Raw genomic sequence first — 21,963 nt, 5'->3', positions numbered from 1 at the left:
AGCTTTTGGCCCATGCAACCTTAAAAGTGCGTTGGCTTCAAAATTTTAAGAATACTCCAGATTACCTTAAAATACTTTTCTGTGGAGGTAACCCTTTGAAGATCTGGTAGAGGAGACGGTCTGAATCAAAGAGACATGCTTATTTATAAATAATATTTGAAAATCACAAAACAGAAGCATAAAATGCCAGAAAGGCAAGAAAAAAATGCCTAAAATGGCTATTCAAAGCAAATACAGTAAATCCAGTCTGAGATCTACTAATCAATAATCCATGAAACAAAAGCAAGAAATCTAAAAACTAAAATAATCAAAGTGAGAATACTTACAACTCCAGCAACAATCGAAGAACCACTTTGGGACTTGCTTCCCAGTCTGAATTCATAGACTTGAGCGTACACCTGTGACTATGACATAAGGGTGGTCCCATCTCTTGAGGTTCCAACCACAAAATAAAGGGACATCATAGAACAATAAAAAGTACATGGATACAGAGTAAAAGCAATATTAACAAAAATACATTAACACATGAAACATTCTTAAACTAAGAAGACACCAATAGGATAATACACCTAATCCAGGGTTAACAATTCTGGCAGAAACCTAAAGATTGTATATTGTGTTAAGAAGTCATTGTACTGTAGGTGTTGCTGTAGGTGGGTATTGTGGCATGTTTTATCAAACATTTAAACAGTGTCTTTTGTTTTCAGATTTGGAAAGAACATACGAACCCAAAGGTAAGGCTTCTTTTATCTCAACACATCTGGTTTACTGATACTTCAGTGAAAATGGAGCTTTACCATTGATTTAGTATTAAGATTCTGAAATGTGATGTTTATATGCCTGCTAACTCAAGGAAGGCACAAAATGGTTGGGAGAAGTGCAAGTCAATAAACAAGTAGAGGACAAAACCAAAAGTCAGGTCAAACAGATGTCGGAGCCAAAACAGAAAGGGAGAGTTAAAGTCAGGAATCAGAGTAAGAATTGAAAACTAGAAAATCAAAATGTTTATTTTAGAAATATTCTGAGTACTGGTTGCTATCCACAAACTCTGATACCTTAGAACTACCTGGGCTGAACTTGATATAATCATTAGGGGTAGCATAACCGGTGAGCACACATCATGGAATTCTGGAAGTTGACACGGAAATGAGTGATGCTCATCACTGACATGGCAGCAACCTGCAAAAAAAAAAAGCAAATGGTGTTGCTGCAAGATGTGAGTAAATTTCAATGAACTAAATGGACGTTTTACTCCAAACTTGACATGAGATATGAAATTCCCAAGTATCAAAACCGCAGAGACGTACAGACTGTCAGTCTGCCCAGGAGCACACACAATAATTTTTTTTTTTTTTTAAGTCTCTGATCATAAGAATATGGAAGTTTTATGCTAATGTTTGGTGCTCTGTTCAGAGTACCACTAGAGGGAGCAACCCAGGGGGCATTCTTAAGACGTGTTCAAACCACTTCTCTGGGCTCCCTTTGATGTGACGCTACTCTGAGGCTCTCCTGAATCACTGAGCTTCTTGCCTTATCATAATGTGTCAGACCAGCAGCCCTGCTAAGAAACCTCATTCCTGACGCTTGTACTTACAATCTTCTCTTTCGTTTGTTACCCACAGCTCATAACCATAGGTGAGGGACAGAAATGTAGTTGGACCAGTAAACTGAGTGTTTTGTCTTTAGACTCCACCACTCCTTCAACAAAACAGACTGGTACAGCGCCCACAGAACAGCTGATATTGCTCCGTTCCACTTGCTGATCTTTCACTCCCTTCTTGTATCACTCATGAAGAAGATCTCAAAATACTTGAACTCCTCATGTAAGGCAGTTGCACCTCACTCCGCCAGAGAGAACCATGACTTTAGACTTGGAGGTCCTGATCGTCGTCCCAGCCCCTTCATACTCGGCATGGAATCGCTTGAGTGCATACCAAAGGTCACAGTCGGATGAGGCGAAGAGGACAACATCTTCTACATAAATAATGCTGCCCCTAGCTTCACCAATTGGACAAACTCACATCCTCAGACTGTGTCCTTTCCATAAAAACCTCAAACAGGAGCGGGGACAAGATGCAGCCTTGACTTAGTCTGCCACCCACAGTGAACAAATTTCACTTAATAGAAAGGGGTAAATTAATGGAGGCAATTATTAAGGAAAAAATCAAGCATCACATGACAGGAAAAGACTAGTAGAATGTATATTGTGTAAAGTTCAGGTGTACTTAAGCTTTATAATGCAATACTGGGGCCTCACCTGGATTACTGTATTCAGTTTTGGTCTCCATGTTACAACATGGGCATAACAATGCTAGAAAATGTCCAGAGAAGTGTGACTGGGACGAAGGAGTGGAACCATTTTAGTTTAAGCAAACAAGATTTAGGAGTGGATATGGTTGAAGTGTTTTTAAAATTATGAAAGGAATTAGTACAGTAGAACCCAGTTGGAATATCTTAAATAAAATCTTTAACAAGAACAAACCCAGTGTAGTCTTCCGATTTAATAACAGGCAAAGAACTGTGATAAATGTTGGGCCCATTTACTTCTTAAAAAAAAATATATAATAATAAACTTTGCTTGATTGTACAATTATAAACAGAAATGTCATCTCCTGGTATTCTAACAAAAAATTGATGCCTAGAAAGGCCTCCTTCCAGGTGTTAGGCTTTTATGGTCCTGGTGCAGAGTCAGTTGCCCTCACTGGGTGTTTTTTTGGTACTGTAGAGGCAAAGGAAGACGACGCAGTTAGTGGCAGCACCCCTTGTCATCCCACAGTGGAATTACATACCTATGAGGAACTTGTATGGTGACTCTCTGATGTGCATACAGAGACATGGAACTTAAGGGCAGACATCACACAAATGTTACAGAGGTTTTTCTTCACACAAAGTACCACAGACACATCAAATTAAAGACCAATTAGTATGGTTGAAAATAGCACTTTAGGGATCTTCAAATCTTGACTCTCTTATTATGGAGAATTTGGATGAATAGGGTGGGTGAATTTTTAATCCTTTCTGACCAAAAGCTCCTCTTGGTCACACCTAAAATCACAAGTCCTGGGAGATTCAATGGCCACAGCAGAGTACTGCTGCTTCCATGTAGGAGATTGGTGTTTAACTGCACTTTGACACTACATCCCCAGCCTAGGAGTCTTTACATTTGTCCTCTTAGCCAGGTTTTGGCCTCTCATTTTGGATATGTGCCATCTTACAGCTCTCAGTGCTATTCTACCTGCCATTATATGTTGTTATGTTTGTAATAATTTGGTTTATTTGTGTATTTTGGTTTATTTTATGGTTTATTTTTAGAAATGGTTTCTGAGGATTTAGCTGATTTTAACACAGATTATTTCATTCCCGTTTTATTTATGTGACATGTTTGGAATCCACAGTAGTATCAATTACATCATGGATGTGACAGAATAAGCATTTTGGTTGTTCCGTTGCACATTTATCCCTTGGTGGATATTTGTTTTGAACTTATAAAGACTTAGCGATCATTAGTTTCAATTCCAAGTTTGCCCGTAGTTTTAGGCTTTATTTTCAGTTTTGGCTTCCATTTCATCTTCTAACTTTTGATTCTCATTTTGCCCAATAATTGAGTTGCCTATTCATCTGTCTTTGCCCCTTACTACAATTCTTGTATCGTGGTATCATCTCCTGGTTATTATTCCTTCTCACAATAATCCTTGATAACCCTGCGTGTCGTAACAATCCAGATGAGTGAAAGCAACTCAGAACTGTTAAGTATAAAGAGTGTTAGAAGGATAAATCTTCTGCTGTGTTAAATATCAGTATGGTCTTTCATACATTCTGAAAACCAACACTGTTTAAATTGAAAATAATTATTTAACTGACAGTTATAATGTTGTCATTTGTGTGAATTTTGCAGCTGCTTCACATCTTCAGAAGGAGATTGGTAAGGCTTTGTTTTTTTTTTTTTTCCTGTTTGAAACTTGAGGCAATTACACTTGTGGAGTGGTTATGTCACAATACCATAATTTCTGTATTTGATATCAATAGCAATTTGATTCCATGACAAAACAGAAATTCCATTCATTTAATAAAGTGAACAGTATTGTGATTTTTTTCTGTAATCCAATATAAAGTATGTACTGTAACTAATAATCTTTAAAATTGTGGTGTATTCATGAAGTGGTTACCCAAATATCATTTAAGTAAACTAGCATTGGCATCCATAAATTTCAAAAGACAATGCAGAGCTTAACTTTAGCTTATGATAGACATGGGCATTCTGCCAGTGTAACAATAAGTATGATTGAGTTTGTGACCTCCAAGATAATTCAGAATACTTCCTTTTAAACAAACTCTTTAAAGCTGTTACTGTAGCAAAGTGTTTTTAAACTTTTTTTAACAATTAACATAACAATTACTCCAAACGAATATGGTGTGAAAATACCTCTACAGTAAATGTGTTGAATAACAACATCTGTTATGTGCAGGTATTTATCAGTAAAGTGCCTTAGAAGTTTAAAAATGGTTAAATATTGACACAGAAGAAGATTCAAGTGGTCTTTCTTTTGAGTAACTTTATTTACAAATTGTCATCAATTAAATACTTACATTTATGACTGATCAATACATGGGTAGAACTCCTAGAAATTAGGAATAATTGAGATTCCTTAAAGGAATGAGTTGAGGACACCCACTTGGACCTGACTTTTATTTGATGAAGCATTCCAGGAGCAGGCCACACAGTATGCAGTATGTTATAAAGCCAAGCTCAGACTAGATAAACAGGTTTTTTAAATGTTGACACATCCTAACAGATCGCACTTAGTAATATACTTATTTATCACCCACTGCACAGGAAGTACCACTGACAGTTTCACAAGCAGTCCTGTTTTACTGTTGTCTAATTGCATGCATTGAAGTTTTGTATTTGAGAATGTGAGTGTCCAGGTTTTACATTAAGGAAGAATCTAAAACCTTTTTTACAGATATGACCAGGCGCATTACTAAGTCAGGTATGTCTTCTCAGAGTAATATCTTTTAATACTGGGAAAAATCTTTAGTAGTTGGGAGATCTGTCCACAGAGTGTCCTTGTTGGGCAGCATGAAAATATTCCTAATGTTCCAAATCTTCAATTTATTGCCATTGCACATTACACTGCAGTGAAAAGTATTTGTTCCTCAACCTGACTTGAAACATCAAAAATGAAATGACATTAGTAATCTACGCCTGCTTCACTAGTAAAAATACAGCATTTCAAAAAATATTAATAAAAAGGTGCCAGTATCCATCAACTACATAAAACACACAACATGAACCACATAGAACTAATATTGAACTATGAATAAAGTGGAAGTTGGTTTGTATAATATATTTATATACTGGAATGATAAAAAAGGCCATAATTATTCAGGTCAATTGACCAACGCAGTGTTTTGACGTGTCAGAGTTCTTGAAACTCAAAAATGGTGCTGTGCCATGAAATCAGGACTTTACTGACTATACATGACCGCAGCAATTTTAAGTTAGGAGGAATCAGAAGATGAATTGTAGGTGAAATAACTAGCTGTGGTCACAACCGGGAATTTAGGAATTAAACATAGGCCAGGGTGTGGAGTGAAATCAGAATTGAGAAACATAGTTAAAGAGTTGGTCACCAGGATTTTTCATGCAAACGAAGCCAACATGTAAGACAAATCAAAGTCGAAGAACAGAAAAGTATTGGTAATCAGAGAGAGCTTTAAATGATAATAACATAAGGGTTTTGTTTTGATTCATCCACAAACTTGTGATGTTGACCGGTTGTCGTAATGTTGTCTTGAATCACACACACTTAGCAACCGCCTGACTACAACTGGTTTGCAAACAAATAAGAGCAGCATCCATAATAAAAACAAAATGGTGCTGTGGCAAGAAGTCAAAATAAGATCTAAGATGAGACCATATTCCAAAAATAAAATCTTCAGAAATGTTCAGAATCAGAAAGCTAATTTGACCATTAAATTCCTCAACCCAAATGAGATGTACATTATTTTTAGATGCTAAAAGAAAAGCTAAAAAAAAATATAAAATGTGGTCCGGTTCATGACATAACTTGCCCAAATCGGCCTAGACTCATGCTATAGAAGCTGGCTTTTGGCCTTCCCAGGTCCAACAAAAAGAGGTAAAAGAATTCAATTTCAAAAACTCTAAAATGCCTGATAGAAACTGTGATATGCCACAGGTTCCCTTTCTCTAATATTTCATTTTGTCTAAAGGACTGATCTTGCTCGTTGTGTAAAATACACAAAAAATTAGGAATCAGTCGGTGACTTTTTTCACAGTACTGTATTGTCTATGCAGATCCCACCTGATGGAGCACTGTGCTTCATCATCCATCACTAGGTGCCTTGGCCCCACTTCAAATCTAGCGCAATCAGCATGTATATACATTGCTGCTCCCATCACAGTGAGACACCTATTGTGACTTGTCTTTTGTTCTTGCATGAAAACCTGCAACTTTGTCCAACTCTTTATGGCACGATAGACTATCCACGTCTCTACTGCTGACTGACCAATGCTGGCAGGAACCAAACAGCCATGCGGTGGAAACTACAACTCGTTGGCCCCCAAGCCAAGCTCTACATATCCTCCTCCGTCTGTGCACACACAGCGCCACTCCAACAGCAGCCATGTTCTCTTGCAAACTAACTTAAATGAGATTAGTACCAATGCATTTACAATGGATCCTTTTTAAAATCGCAAAGCTTCATAATCTGCTAGGGGCAAAACTAAAGTAAACAAAGCAGGCAAGTGCTTCTTCATAATATTTCCAGTTCAGATTAGTTTTGTATCATGTCTTACAAGTGACAGGCGTTCAATACAAACAGACAATAGTGTACATGTGACATATAAAATTATAAATACAACACCATATACTATATTACATGATATAGTGGATTCAGAAGGTATTCAGACCCTTTGCTTTGGCCCTTGAAATTGTTCATCTTTCAGCATGACAATGACCTGAAGCATACAGCCAAGACAATGCAGGAGTGGCTTTGGGACAAGTCTCTGAGTGGCCCAGCCAAAGCCCAGACTTTAGTCCCATAGAACATGTGTGGAGTGACCTGAACATGACAGTTTTACAAACACTTCCCATGGAATCTGTTGGAGCTTGAGAGGATCTAACAGAAAGAATGAAATAAATTGTCCAAATCCAGCAGTGCAAAGCTTGTAGAGTCTTGTGCAAGAAGACTCAAAGCTAGAATTGCTGCCCAAAGGGGCTTCTACAAACTACTGAGTTAAGGGTCGGAGTACATCTATTAATGAGATTTTCAGTTTTTGATTTTAATAAATTTGAAAACCTTTCTGAAAAATGTAGTTTGAGTGTAGATTGATGCACAAAAATGACATTTCAAATTAATGGGAATGACGCCTCGTACAAGAGATAAATGTTGGGGTGCCAAACCAGTCATCCATTTACTCAAATTGTCCAAACAAAAGAATAACAGCAGTGGAGTAATAGTCAATAAAAATACTGCCTCTCAAGGGCTGTTTATAATAACTTAAAGGTCAAGGTACGAAGGAGCTCAGTCTCTCTTTCTCTCTGTCATAGAGTGACTCCTACTTCTGGGTTGTTGCACTTTTATGGCCCAGGGACTGGAAGGGGTGAAGTCAGGTTCCCTCACTGGGTGGTTTCTTGGCTCTGTGGAGGTGAAGGAAGAGAACACATTTAACGGCAGCATCCCCTTTTGGCCCGGGATGTAATTACATTCCTGGGAGAAACCTGCAGGGTAACGACTCTCTGACTTACATGCATGGCAATGTACAACACAATAAAGTTTACAGAAAGTAAAGGGGTCTGAATCCACTGTAGATTAAAAAACCCATTACTGTCCACAAGTGCTGCCATTTGAGGCTCCATTGTTTGACAACTTCTCTTTCAGCCTGATCTCCCCTTCACTTTTTTCACCATATTTTCTTGTCTGTGGCTTTGCTGTCTTTTTTATTCTGCAAATTTGTTAGTTCTTGTTTTGTAAAGTATTTTTATGTATTCCTCAGTTGAGTATACCCATGTCATTCTTGAGTTTCATTTTTAACCTGACTTTTTTGTACTGTTTCTCTCCCCAGAATGGAGACTGATTCACAGCTGTGCAGGTATGGTTAGTTTATTTGCTTTTCTTATGGCTCAAATAATGGGAAGGATATTCAACCTGTGTGTCCTATATTTCAGATGGGACAGCACAGATGTTAGAGATTCTATTTCTGTGTCAACATTCTACATTGTTGTCATATCTGTATTGATTTCAGGTATGTGTGTGTGAGTGAGTGTGGGTGAGCTGATGACAAAGAATTGGTCTGGGGTGCCTTTTTGTTCAGGCCTGTGTCGTGTGACAGAGATTATCACCCAGCTGCCAGCAGTCCTGCAATTAAAAAAGCAACTTCAGGAAAATGAATGGATAGTGGAATCCCAGACTCCTTCATTTTCTGTGTGCGTGTTGTCCCATGGCAGTAAAGGACACACTGTGCAGGTAGACAGATTTAAGAAGAAAAAAGTAATGAGATGATTCTAACAGTCTGTGAGATCCCCTTGAAGAGCCTAGCTTGATGGTACAACAGTTCCTCAAAGACTCAGAGCAAGTAGATCATCGGTGTACTGGAGGGCATCGATAGAACCTCACTCCCTGTCAAATTAAATCTCTGGTGTATGCAATTTGGGCCCGTTTCATAGCTTACGTGGCCATAAATCCTGTACGAAACGCCAATTCAAAGGTGAAGTTGGAGAGACTGATCAGCTCATATGGAAGGAAGTGGCTGGGTCTTCACAGCTGCTTTAACAGCATTGGTCCTTATGGCAAAGAGTCCTAAGGCTACACTTTTTTCCAGTCTTTCAGAGTATGTCCAAGTAGGACTGGAAATGATGTTACTGGAGGCAATTATCCATTTGTAATCCTGGCTGTACCCATCCTGGATGCTGAAATGAAATAGTCTCCATCACAAGCAATCAAGCAGGCACTCGAGCACAGGAACATTATGGGCCGAGTCCAGCAAGGGAGGAGTGGTCTTGGCCTTGGGGCTAGTATACCAGTCTGGAACAAGAATGCTTGGAGATACAGGTTTGTGATTCAAGCAAGGTGTGCAAAAACTATTTCTTGGGCATGCAAAGGGCAATAGATGAGATGGAAGGAGTGGAGACAAGGCAGATCTCCTGGAAAGAGATCATTCAGAGTGAGCTATATCATCAAGGCTGCTCCCATGAATCTACACCAGTGGTACAGAGAGGACCCTGTGTGCCCCTTCTGCCCATCTCCTGCAACAATCCATCTTGGTGGGCTGCAAGACCATCCTTGCTTAAGATCTATACATCTGACAGCACAACCAGGTACCATCTCAACTTCATTCTTCCCTCATCAGCCTGCTTTCCAGTAATAAAGTTTGTCTGGGAAGGTGAGGGTCGAGCCAGACTTGTCACATTAAGACCAGACACTGAGCAGCAGCACATGATTGTAAGATGTTGGCAGGCCAGAGTCTCTTCTCCTCAGCTGAAATTGGGACAGTCAACATCAGACTAGGTCTTATGCCATTGATGGCTTCACTCCAGCTTGTTAACATCATTGAGCTTATAGCACCCTGCGAAGACACAGTGGAGAGGCTTATGAGCGCAAGGACCTGTGGTATGCTGAGCTTGTAGCTGATGTACAACAACATCGCTGGAAAGCAAAGGACCTAATGGTCAAAGTAGGCTGCAGAAGGTTCATATCCACATCAACATCAAGGCTGCTTCACAAACTGGGGTCCAAGGAAAGCTGTCAATGACCTTTCTAGAGCTGCTGAGCAAGAGTAGTCTGTGGCTCTGGATGAAGAGGGAATGACTCCACCTGGGCCTTCAAGCGAGTGTAAGGCATTTTGGGGTTGAGCCCAGGACACCAGCATTCACCACTGTACTCTCTGGAGCTGTCAGCAAAACATCAAGAAATAAAGGACCAGGAGGCAAGAGGTACAAAACACAGATTGACATCGGGAATTTTGACAAAACCTAAATAACTTTTAGCCAAAGGGATCTTTCAGAAATAAGTCAGTAAACATTGTAAAAAGAATTCTGAGATTCGCAAGCTTCAGGTCTTTTGAATATCCATGAAATTTGGATGGTGAACTGTTCCAACTGGCCTCTCTTTATACTACCATGCCAATGGTGTGATTTGGAGCAACGTCTGTGAAACATGCCCCTTAGCAACCCTCAAGTTTTGTGTAGTAACCATGCCATCAAATGTCATCCTGATAAAATATAACCAATGCCGATAAGAATTACAAACTTTTAAAAGACTCTTCCAACAGCTGATTAAAGATTTATCAAAAGGTTCCTCCAGTTGAAAACCTCGATTAGAGGGTTAATATACTAATGGAATAATGTATTCTTGCACAATAAAATTAAAAACAAGTTGTAATCATCACAACCCCAAAGACATGAATGTAATAATGAAGAGAGTTTCCATCATGGCCCTGTAGGACTGCTGTGTCACAGATCCCACCACCCTGGTTCATGTGGGTTTTGCATATTCTCCCAGGGATACCCTAAGGTGTAGTGGTAGGGTTAATCGATTATTTTGAATTGCAACTGTGCGTGTGTGTGAGAATGGACACCATGATGAATTATCTTGGTTATTGAACTGCAGGCTCCACAACTGTAGCTGGATAGGCGGGTTACAAAAATGGATGGCTATTCCTGTTGAGTATCCCTAATCCACAATGTCTGAGACCAGAAGTTTTTTTTGGATATTTTGGATTTGGAGTATTTTAATTCATAGGAGATATCTTGGGGACACTTTTGTAGTAGAGAAATGCAGTGAAACCAGCTAAATGTTAACTTTCATGTTTAATAATTTGTATCACTGAGCTGTTATAATGTGTATTGATACGACAAACATCTTAAACCTCAAAAGTGATGAATATGACATACAGACTGTATTTTAATTTCCTTTTAAAAATTTCAATGCTACATTTTTTTCTTTTTTTTGTCAGTTTATATCTGTTACCTTTTGTCACTTCTCAGGGAACTATCTGGCTGACAGGTCAGGAATATCTCCACCATGCCTTACTCCGTCATATCGGGAAACCTTTAACTGACAGAGAAGGTGCTACCTCCAGTTTTTGTGGGGTGTGGGTGTACTACATAAAACATAACATTTTTGCAAACATACAAAATGAACTTGCAGCAGTGTCTGGTTCTTCTAACCTAATCAGAGCACTTGACTGCATTTGTATTGCAATAAGGGCCTCTAGCGAGAATGACACTGCTTTAGTTAACAGTGAACAAGGGTAGTACCTTAATTCACAAGTCGTCTATGGTTTTAACTGTGCGGCGTGCCACTTTTGAACGCAGGTGTTATCATGTCACTTCACTGGGGACAAAGCTCGTCGATTATAATTTGTTGTTTAGTGGTGTGTAGTACTTCATGGGATAACCCTGCATCATTGATCAAGCATTTGTTTCTTCATGGCACTCTATGCTTCACGGGGACTAAAAACCCCCATCCCACTGTGAAAGAATGTTATTCACATCCACTTTTTTGGTATAAGCATGTTTTCATGCTCAAATCCAAGTAAACTTTTATAAGGAATTTTCAATTTGTGGGATCATGTCAGCACTCAAATGAGTTTTTGGTTTTGGAGTATTTCAGATTAGGGATACTCAACCTGTATTAAATACGTTTTAAAAAAATTCAGATCATTAGCCTTGTTTCTCTCTCTTGTTAAATTAACCCTAGCCTGAATGAATCTATTAATTTTTTGCATTTAAGATTTCTCATTTAAAGATTTACCAATGTTTTTTCCTGTCCTAGTGTGTGTATATAAACTCAGGGAACTCCAGTTTCTGTATTACATCTTTCCTGAAGAAGGGGCCCGAGTTGCCTTGAAAGCTTGCATATTGTAATCTTTTTAGTTAGCCAATAAAAGGTGTCATTTTGCCTGGCTTTTCTGCAATTAATTGCAGAAGTACAGTATTTGTGGGTTCCTCCAGAACGCCTTTCTCTTGCATGATTTGGCACAAAAACTAATCAGCACATCGTCACCTCATAAGAGGCTTCATTTTCGAGTTTGATATTTTTAAATCTTTAAGAAACTGTGACACACACAGAGCCAGACACACACCCTTCCTCGAGATATCTATGTTCTTGGTATTAGGGTAACTTAAAACATTAGATTCATCAAAAATTTCCATCCCCAGTTTTCGATGGATCTCAAAGCTTTCACTCCTCCCCCGTAAACGAGAGGTTATGGTGGGGGTGGGCACAAAGCGCTAATGAATCAGTGTATTAACAAGCAGACAGCAGACTTAGTTAATGGGGTGCTCTCTGGACCTGCAGGAGGTAGCAGTGGAGGAGAAAATGGAAATCAAACTGATGGCCATTAATAACAATGCTTCACATCCTTACTGTGACCCGCTAAAACTGAGACGTTCCAGCTAATAATGTTGACAGTTGTGGTGGTTGCTTCCTGTAATATTTATTTATTGGGCTTCTGTAAAAAGCCAGATGGGCCTCTTGAAGACGCACAAAGTGCTGACTATATGTCTGTCTGTCTAATATACAGTAGCTTTAAAAGTACAGTCCACAAGTATCATATTCTTTTCAGGGGTTTAATCTTCAGTTATTTGTTTTGTTATTTATTTGGTTTTCCTTCAAGGACCAGGGCCACCAATGTCATATTTATTTTATATTAGGATGTGTGTCTGTATTGAGAAATACCGTGGAGTATAAAACTCAATCGAATTGAAAGTTCCAATAATGTATGGTAAACAGCAGGCGGTCGAGTTTGTTGTTTGACACCAGCAGTGGCTTTTTTCTAGTAAAACCTCTCAAACTACTTGTGGTGATGTGGGTGGTGTTTGATTGAAGCTTTGGAGACTTTCTAACCCGCAACACCCAACTAACTATCTGCAGTTCTCCAACGGTGAGATTCTTTGGCTACTCAAACCATCGTCATCAATGCGAGATGCGTCCTCTTCCAAGCTGAATCTTAACATATACCGTTGCTTTAAACTTTTTAATTATTGCCCAGAAAGTGGAAATGAATGTGTTTGACCATTACAGAAGTGGACAAATTTGTTGGTCCCTTTACAGCTCAATGGGAAAAAAGTGCTGTCTGCCCCCTGAAAGGTTATGATATGAAAAACAGTTGACCCTGTGTACCAAAGCAAAGCAAGTGTGACAAAATATCAAGTCTTGCTTATTCTACAAAGAGGTCAGAAAATCGCCGGCACATATTTGTTGGGATCCCTAAAAAAGATCATAAATATTTAGATTACAGTGATTTACTCCCAATCTAACGGTTGTCTTGAATTCCAATCACTCGTGTCTCCTATTGCGTAATCAGTCATTCAGCTCATTTAAATGGAGAAAAGTTATCACTCTGCTGTTTGGTATCATGGTGTGTCCTACACTGACATGGACCACAGAAAGCAGAGGAGAGAGTTGTGTGAGGAGATCAGAAAGAAAATGACAGACCAGCATGTTTAAGTCTAGAAGAATATCTCCAAGCAGCTTGATGATCCTTTGACAACAGCTGCAAATATTATGAAGTTTAAGGTCCATGGGACTGTAGCCAACCTCCCTGGACATTGACACTAGAGGAAAATCGATTCCAGAATATGCAGATGGACAGTGAGAATAGTAGACAAAAAGCCAAAGACAACTTCCAAAGAGATACAAACAGAACTCCAAGGTCAAAGGCAATCAGTATCTGATCACACCATCTGAGTGACAGTGGACTCAATGGAAGAAGACCCAGGAGGACTCCACTGATGAAAGAAAACATAAAGAAGACAGACAGGAATTTGCTATATAAGCCACAGTGCTTCTGGGAGAATGTCCTTTGGACAGATGAGACCAAACTGGAGCTTTCTAGTAAGTCAGATCAGCTGCATGTCCACAGATGAAAAAAAGAATATTTCAAAGAAAAGAACACCAAACCTAGTGTGAAATATGGAGGAGGATGAGTTATGTTTTGAGGGCTGCTTTGCTGGGTCTGGCATGGGGGTACCTGGAATCTATGCATTCAACAATGAAATCTTAAGTCTATCAAGACATTCCCGACTGAAATGTACAGCCAGGTGTCAAAGTTCTGTCTCAGTTGCACGTCATGGACCCTCCAACATGTTAATGAGCTAAAACACACAGCTAAAAGCACCAAGGATGACAAAGTACACAAAATTGGACTATTCCGAAGTGGCCTTCAGTGAGCCCGGATTTGCATTCAATCTTTGGACATATGCAGTCTGGAGAAGAACCTCTTGTAAGCGTGACCCAGCTGGAGCAGTTTGCTCAGGATGAGTGGGCCAAACGACTTGTGGACAGGAGCAGAGGTCTCGCTGAGAGCTCCAGGAATCGCTTGTTTGCAGAGATTGCAAACTCTTAAAGCTGTGCGACCAAATATTAGACTAAGGTGGTATCTTTGTTCTCCATGCCATTTTCATTTGTGTTCCTGTTTAAAATATTCTGTTGAATCAAAACTCTAAAACTAAGTCTGTTTTTTTTTAAATACAGAATACACAATGGTAGGTGCCAATAACTTTGGTCAGTTTCAGGTTACTTTTATTTCAGAGACAGCTTAAGCAGCAAAGGAGGTGGTTGTCTTTGTTTCTTTTTACCCATTTGTCTCATCTGCCTTAACCCCAGTGGAATATTGTTTCTACCCTGGATCGTTATCCAGTATAAGGATGTATGGACTGTGTCACACCTGCCTGTCGTGTGAGTAGTGTGGGATTGTCGTGCTTCATTAGAGGGAGCGCTCCACAAATCTCACCCTTTGCCGCATCAGGACTACTAGTAGGACTGTTTATTACATTGCTTATGGAAAGCTGTTCCTGAGATAATCATCTTTTACTCCATACCACTTCTTCCATTACTGCTGCATTGGGACTGATTCAAGGACATTGTCGTGAGTGTTGTTTGTTGTCTGTTGTACTTGTTATCGCCGTAGGGGAAGGATAGGGTTATCTGATTATTTTGTTATGTATATTTAATTTCAATTTAATATACAGGGAGATTCACTCAAAGAGGCCCCAAAAATTCTGTAACAACTCCAACATGCAATGTGCTCCTCAGTATATGGAGCTTCGAACAAACCAGGATGCCTTTGCGTCGCAGCGATGAGGTAGGCGCCTGACAGCCGTTGCAACGTTTAACCTCCGTTTGCAACTTCTGGGTACCCCTTCACTCAGTCGCTCTACTTCTTATCAGGATGGTGGTATACAGCATTGAGTAGTGTGTCTTCATGGTGCAAATCTATTGGGTCACCAATTTAAGTGATGTCAGAATCAAAAGGGTGATTGTAAGTTAACGGAAGGTTACTTCCAGCAAGATGGAGCAACCTGTCACACATCGGCAAGGAGCATGGCAGAAATTGAGTCCTCCTTCGGCAACAGGGTCATTTCAAAGTGGTTTTGGCCACCATGACCACCACCAGACTTCTTCCTTTGGGGTTTGCTCAAAGGAAAAGTTTATCGGAACAAGCCTTGCACTGTGGAAGATTTGAAGGACCTGAAATTGCTGCTATCCCCCATCCCCCCAGAGAGACAGTTGCCGATACATTCAGGAACATGGAGCGCCGTGTCAAAATGTGTCTGGCAGAAAACTGAACACTACTTCTAGCATCGCATGTCATGCAATTGATTACACACACGTCAAGGTACAGAGTGGATTTGTTTGGTTCAGATTGCTTCACCCTAACGGGAGTTACAACAGCCTTTTCCTGATTTGTGCAGCTCACCCTCCTCCTGTTGCATATCATTAGTGTTTTCTTAGGTCTTTCTCATTGTGATGAATGGCCAGGGGCATTTGGGTTGTGTGTCACCTCATATTTACAACCCAGTTCAATGGGACGTCGTGGATACAGCCCAGCTGCCTTTTATTTAACAAAGGGTGCCAATATTAGTGGAGAGCCCTCCTCGATTTAATGGTAAATGTCTACACTAAATGTCTGTGTCCTTTGTCACATTTTGATACCAGCATGCTTACAGAGTCACACTAATAACGGTCACTGTCCTAATACAGTATTTTTGTTCACTGTGTTTAAGAGTAAAAGATGAATGAAGTATTTTTATTTTTTCCAAAGCTGATGTGATCCTTGACCCAGAGACGGCACACTCCGGACTTCTGTTGTTTGACAATGGAAAAAGAATGAGACGAGGGAAACTGAAAGATGTGCCTGAAAATGTAGAGCGATTTGACTTCTGGACATGCGCCGTGGGTAAAGAGGGTTTCACATCTGGGTCTCACTACTGGGTGGTGGACGTTACGGAAAACCGATCCTGGCGCCTGGGTGCTGTGAAGGGCTCTGCAAAAAGACAAGGCAACTTTACAATGGCTCCTCAGCTCGGCTACTGGGTGCTGGTGTGGAACAACGATCATCTGAAAGCTCTGTCCGTACAGGAGACTGGCCTCTCGAGGAGGCTGAAGCTCAGCAGTGTAGGGATTTACTTGGACTATGAAGGGAAATTGCTGTCCTTCTACAATGCTGATGTCGGAACCCACTTGTACACATTTTCTAACATGGAGTTCACCGGTGGTGAGAAAGTGTTTCCTTTTTTTTTAACGCTAGATATGGAGAAGGATCTTATATTGTGAGCACAGTAAATGTTTCAGAGGTGTACCTTTTAAATTTTAGTTGTATTTATGTACAGTCATTTGATTTTAGCTCTGAGCACATCTTGAGATTGAGTCACATGATGTGTATTTATACATCAATAAACGTAAAATTAAACATCTGATTTTAAAACCAGTGAAATATAAAGTAAGTCTTTCTTGGGTGGATGCCATGATACGATTGTGTCCACTGCGGTCCTTTGTGTTCTTTTGATTGAGGTGGAGGTTACTGTCACTTGAACAAGGAAGGTTCAACAGTACTGTGAGCCAAGTGGCCCACCCAAGGTCACTCTGGCGGGTGTAGAGTGAAGGACTGGGACAAAGCAGAGGGCACAAAATGTAATCAAATTGGCCAGTAGAAGTGGTGGCCCAGAGTGGTATGCTAGCAAAACCAGTGTGGCCACTAGTGGGGGCCCAGAGCCCAATCACCAGACACAACTCAGCTGCATACCAGTTCAAGATTAAGCAAAAGTGTTATTTATTGGGTGACTGTACCTTATCACAATAACAAATTAGTACAACGCAATACCCATAGCCAATAAAGCACCTCTTCTCCCTTTGTGTCTCCTCTGTGAGAGTCATCCAGCTTCCTCCCAACTCTGGCTCTCCACATGAGGAGAGATATCCAGGAGCACTTCTGGTGCCCTGGCACTTCTGGTGCCCTGGCACTGCATGCTAGAAGCACCTCTGGGTTATAATTGGGAGGAAGCTGGATGACTCTCACAGAGAAGCTCCCTGAAAAGGGAGGTTCGTTCTTCACAGCGTCCCCATGGACCCTGACAGTTTTGTCCTTTCCAGGCAACCCTGCAGGTGTCCCAGGTCATCTGGGCATCTCCACTGGGACAGAAATCAAGGTACAATCCCAGCTGGGTCAGGCCTTCATTTCAGGAATCTATCAATTGTGGCCCCCTGGTCCGATAGGAGATCATTCTTCAACTCCATCCAGTCCAGCACTTATACCAGCAAAAAAGATGCAAGAAGAAAAGATGTAGCTCTAGGAAGCCAAAAATGATCAATACTAGAAAGATGGCAGTACAGTTACCAACAAAATGAAACAAAAATCTGTCATGAGTCAAAGAAAAGAATTAGTTTAGAAAAGCACAAAGTATTTTTAAATCCATAAACGATGAAAATCCTTTTTAACCCATTGCGTCATTTCCCAAGGCTCACAACCTGTGAAGGCACACCCCTGGCAACGTGGGAACACTTCCCTAACCCTAATCTTAACCCTAATGACGGAAGTACAATTTGGCAACGGCCATGATAAAGGAAAATGGTGAGCAATTTGGCCCAAAACATTCTAACAATAAAAGTACACAAAATAATTGAAAATTAAACTAAAATCCATGACTAGAAAAAAAAATGTAAAACGAGTATCTAATTTCCTAAAAAGAGAGAAAAAGCACATAAAAATGTTAACTAAAAGTCCAAATTATATCAAGTGGACAAGAAGACCTTAGCAGAGGAGTAACTTGTTGCATTAAAATTCACAACAAAGTCTAATTCAGGCTCGTACAAAATGGGTTACACTTGGAATTGAAGGAGGAGCCCACCACCATGTTCAGGGTTGCATTGTCTTGAAAAAAAATTAGCCCAAAGGACAGCTTAAAAATAGCAAATTTGCCCAAAACACAAATCTCAATATCCGAGGTAGACAAAAATGACACACCAAAAAGCAGGGAACGGTGTCACAGTGCGAGATTAGGTACAGCACATACCATCAAAGCTTTTTGTTCGTCCTCTCTGAGATGTTAGATGTATGATGGTATATATCCAGCGAGGTGGAGGAACAACCCTCTGAGATTTTATAATGGTAAAGAACACATACAGGTGCAAAAAAGCAGGGAAAAGGGTGCCAGATGGTTGCAAAACATGGTAAAATGAGGTGGGTGTGTGTGAGTGAAAGGTAGGCCAAAATGGCGCATCTCTTATATAAAAAAAATCTTTCGACGCAACAAGACTTTTTAGGAGATGACTTTTTCTTCTTCTTTTGGCTACTCTAGTTAAGGGGTTGCTACAGCGGTCATCTTCTTCCATATCTTTCTGTCCTCTTCATCTTGCTGTGTCACACCCATCACCTGCATGTCCTCTCTCACCACATCCATAAACCTTCTCTTAGGCCTTCCTCTTTTCCTCTTCCCTGTCAGCTCTATACTTAGCATCCTTTTCCAAATATCCCCAGCATCTTTACTCTGCACATGTCCAAACCAAGGGAATCTCACCTCTCTGACTTTGTCTCCAAACTGTCCAACTTGAGCTGACCCTCTAATGTCCTCATTTCTAATCCTCTCCATCCTCATCACAACCAATGCAAATCTTAACATCTTTAACTCTGCCACCTCCAGCTCTGTCTCCTGCTTTCTGGTCAGTGCCACCGTCTCCAGCCGATATACTGCAACATAGCTGGTCTCACTACCTTCCTGTAGACCTTCCCTTTCACAGGAGATGAGACTTTTTTAAAGAGATAATTTCAAGTCCTGTGAGTTGAGACTTGAGCCATGAGATATTTTTCAAGTCCCGCCCTCCTCTCAACCATTTTCAACCACGGCCCACAGTCCTTTCACCTCTCATTCGTGTGAATGCTTTTGTCTGACATAGTTCCTGCACTCTCAGCTCTAATACGTTCTCCTCACTTTAAGTTCCCAATAAAAGAAGATGCATTATGTCCAATTCTAATTGAAGAATTTCATCCCGAAAGGTTATCAACAGAAGACATGAGGACACGGGCAATCCTAGCACCAAGAAACGAAGTCAACATGAAAATTGCCAATCGGTTACACGGTAAATTGGTTAAATGTGTATCAATAGACTATGCTGAAACAATTGGTGGTGATGGTGTGGAAGATGAAAACATCTACTTACAATATCATGAAGAATATCTACAACCGTTAACACTGGTCTGGTCCTCCGCACGAATCACTGTAGAAAGAAGGATGTATCTAAGAAAGGTAATGTAGTCCATCTTCATTAATGGCATTAGACACCAAAGGAGATCTTGATACGCCATTCGTATTAAAATGTGAACAGTTTCTGGTTAGAATAGCTTTGGCAAAGACAACAAATCTCAGCACCAAACATTCGAAAAAGTTGTTTTATTTAATAGAAAGAAATGAAATTCAATCACTGGCAGTTATGTCGCATTGCTGCAAATGTAACACTTCACATGAAAATTAAAATTTGTTGAAACTGTACCCCCCATATGCAAGCGGCAGAACCACAAAGAGGCTACCCCCCCCTGGCCCGGGGGTTTGCAAGCAAAGCGAGCAGGGGGCAAAGCACCTCAGCTGTTTTTTTTTAAATTCTGAAAAAATGCAACCCACAAAGGCCCATTCTTCTCTGTAGGCGGCAATAAAAAAAAGTCCAGTTGGGCGAAAAAACTGCAGACCTGCCAACAATAACTGGGGACAAGATGGGAGCACGTTGTAGCCAGTTGGTGCTCTGGAAGTCCGAAACTCATGATGTCCAATTCACCCTACAGTCAGTCTGCAACATCCCATCCAGAGTGTGATGAGTCTGTGTCGCCCGTCTCTTATTTTCATTTCATGTTGTTTTTTGGAGGAATCGTGTAGCCGGGATTGGCGAGCTTTGTTAGGCTGAATGGCCTGTTCTCCTCAAAAGTGTTCTGATGCCCTTCACGAGGTCTTTACGTTTCATTCTGCTTCTCCCCTGAAACAGAAGTGCGTATTTCCAAAAAAAGTGGAGGAGGAGGAGAACAACAACTTTTATTTATAAAGTACATTTTCATACAAAAAGTTGCTCAAAGTGCTTTACATGAAGAAAAATAAAAGACAAAATAATAAAATAGGACAACATTAGTTAACATAGAAAAAGAGTAAGGTCCGATGGCTAGGGAGGACAGGAAAAACAAAAAAAAAAAACTCCAGATGGCTGGAGAAAAAAATAAAATCTGCAAGGGTTCCAGGCCACAAGACCGTCCAGTCCCCTCTGGGCCTTCTACCTAACATAAATGAAACAGTCCTCTTAGTATTTAAGAGAAGACAACAACTTTCTCTGAGAGGGTCATTGGGGCTTTTCAGATGCGCACCAGTCTGGCAGTACAGGGATATGTGGGACCCATGAAGAGATTATCGAATATCGATCAAACCATGTTCATTTATACATTACATTATCTGAGCAGAGAGCCCACACTCCATCATTTACACAATTGGCACACTTTACATGTGGAGGAGGCAATTTGGGAAAAATGCGAGAGTCTATAAACACTGCATACGTTAACGTGTAAGAGAAAAAGAGGCAAAACAAAGAAAGTGTTTGGGCACTGGATGGTAATCCCCGATTAATTGGGTAAAAAAAAAGAAAAACCACAAATGGCAAGAATCATTGTGGATTACGTCTTCTCAGGCACAAGTCGCAGACAGGTTAGATATACAATTACAATACAGGCTGTCCCAAAAGTCACTATGCACTCCCTTCTTTTCTGTTTTGTTCCAGGTATCATTCGGAGAGACTTAAGCCATCAGCATCTGACGACTTAGGCTTTGCAGTTTTTGTAAGCGTATCATTCCCTTAACCCTTCAACAAGATGGAGCCTCTCCCCAGTTTGCCAGGTTAGTCAGGGATTTCCTGAACATCAAGTTTCTTGACCGATGGATCAGTCAGAAGGGGTCCCTTTGAATGGGCTTCACGTTCCCCTGACCTTACACCTTGTGACTTCTTTTTGTGGGGCTAATATATCAAAAGCAAGGTCTACGCCATTAAGCCCCGTAAACCTGTCACAGCTTGAGGAAAGAATCCGCATGGCCTGCAGCGAGGTCGGTGAAGAGATGCTGCCAAAATGTCGGAAAGGGTCGCATCCGAAGGTGGCTGAAAATGGAGGCGCTCATGTGAAGGTATACAACTAGTCTTCAAGGCGTCAGAACGAGGGGGCAAGCCCAGCAAGTAAAACTGCAACTTGCTCCTTTGTCCTAATAAACACAGTTTCTTGTGTAATTTTTAGGAATTTATTAAACGTGTATAGTGACTAACCCTAAACCTAACCCAATACATTTTATTTTTTGTACAGCCCAGAATCACACAAAAAGTGCCACAATGGGCTTTAACAGACCCTGCCTTTTGACAGCCCCCCAGCCTTGACTCTCTAAGAAGACAAGAAAAAACTCAAGAAAGGCAGATCAAAGAGAGACCCCTTTTTCAGGTAGGCTGGGTGTGCAATGGGTGGATAAATACACAGAACAGAACACGAGTCATCCTCTTATGGTTCTGGTGCTGGCTCTTTCAACAATTCCGACACGGGGTGGAATTACCAACAGGTGAGCCCTGAAGTTGTCTTCCAATCGAATGTGTGTGCCAAATAAAACACAAATATGTCAAAAATCCCAAACATTTGGCTGCCTACATCTC

General features: G+C 40.5%; 1 protein-coding gene across 3 annotated transcripts in view; it reads left to right on the top strand.

Moving 5' to 3' along the window:
- Positions 1-16,738, top strand: part of LOC120522988 (butyrophilin subfamily 1 member A1-like) — a 44,005-nt gene extending 27,267 nt beyond the window's left edge. For all 3 annotated transcript variants that reach the window (XM_039743871.1, XM_039743886.1, XM_039743879.1), the window contains 5 exons: positions 708-734; positions 3,896-3,922; positions 4,965-4,991; positions 8,090-8,116; positions 16,073-16,738. In XM_039743871.1, coding sequence (XP_039599805.1) covers positions 708-734; positions 3,896-3,922; positions 4,965-4,991; positions 8,090-8,116; positions 16,073-16,584 — 620 coding nt within the window. In that variant the 3' untranslated portion in view covers positions 16,585-16,738. The remainder of the gene's footprint in view (positions 1-707; positions 735-3,895; positions 3,923-4,964; positions 4,992-8,089; positions 8,117-16,072) is intronic.
- The last annotated feature ends 5,225 nt before the right edge of the window (positions 16,739-21,963 follow it).

This window comes from Polypterus senegalus, chromosome 1 (assembly GCF_016835505.1).
Source record: "Polypterus senegalus isolate Bchr_013 chromosome 1, ASM1683550v1, whole genome shotgun sequence".
Taxonomy (NCBI): Eukaryota; Metazoa; Chordata; class Cladistia; order Polypteriformes; family Polypteridae; genus Polypterus; species Polypterus senegalus.
The sequence above is the reverse complement of the archived record's forward strand: the minus strand, read 5'-3'. Positions and strand labels throughout refer to the sequence as shown.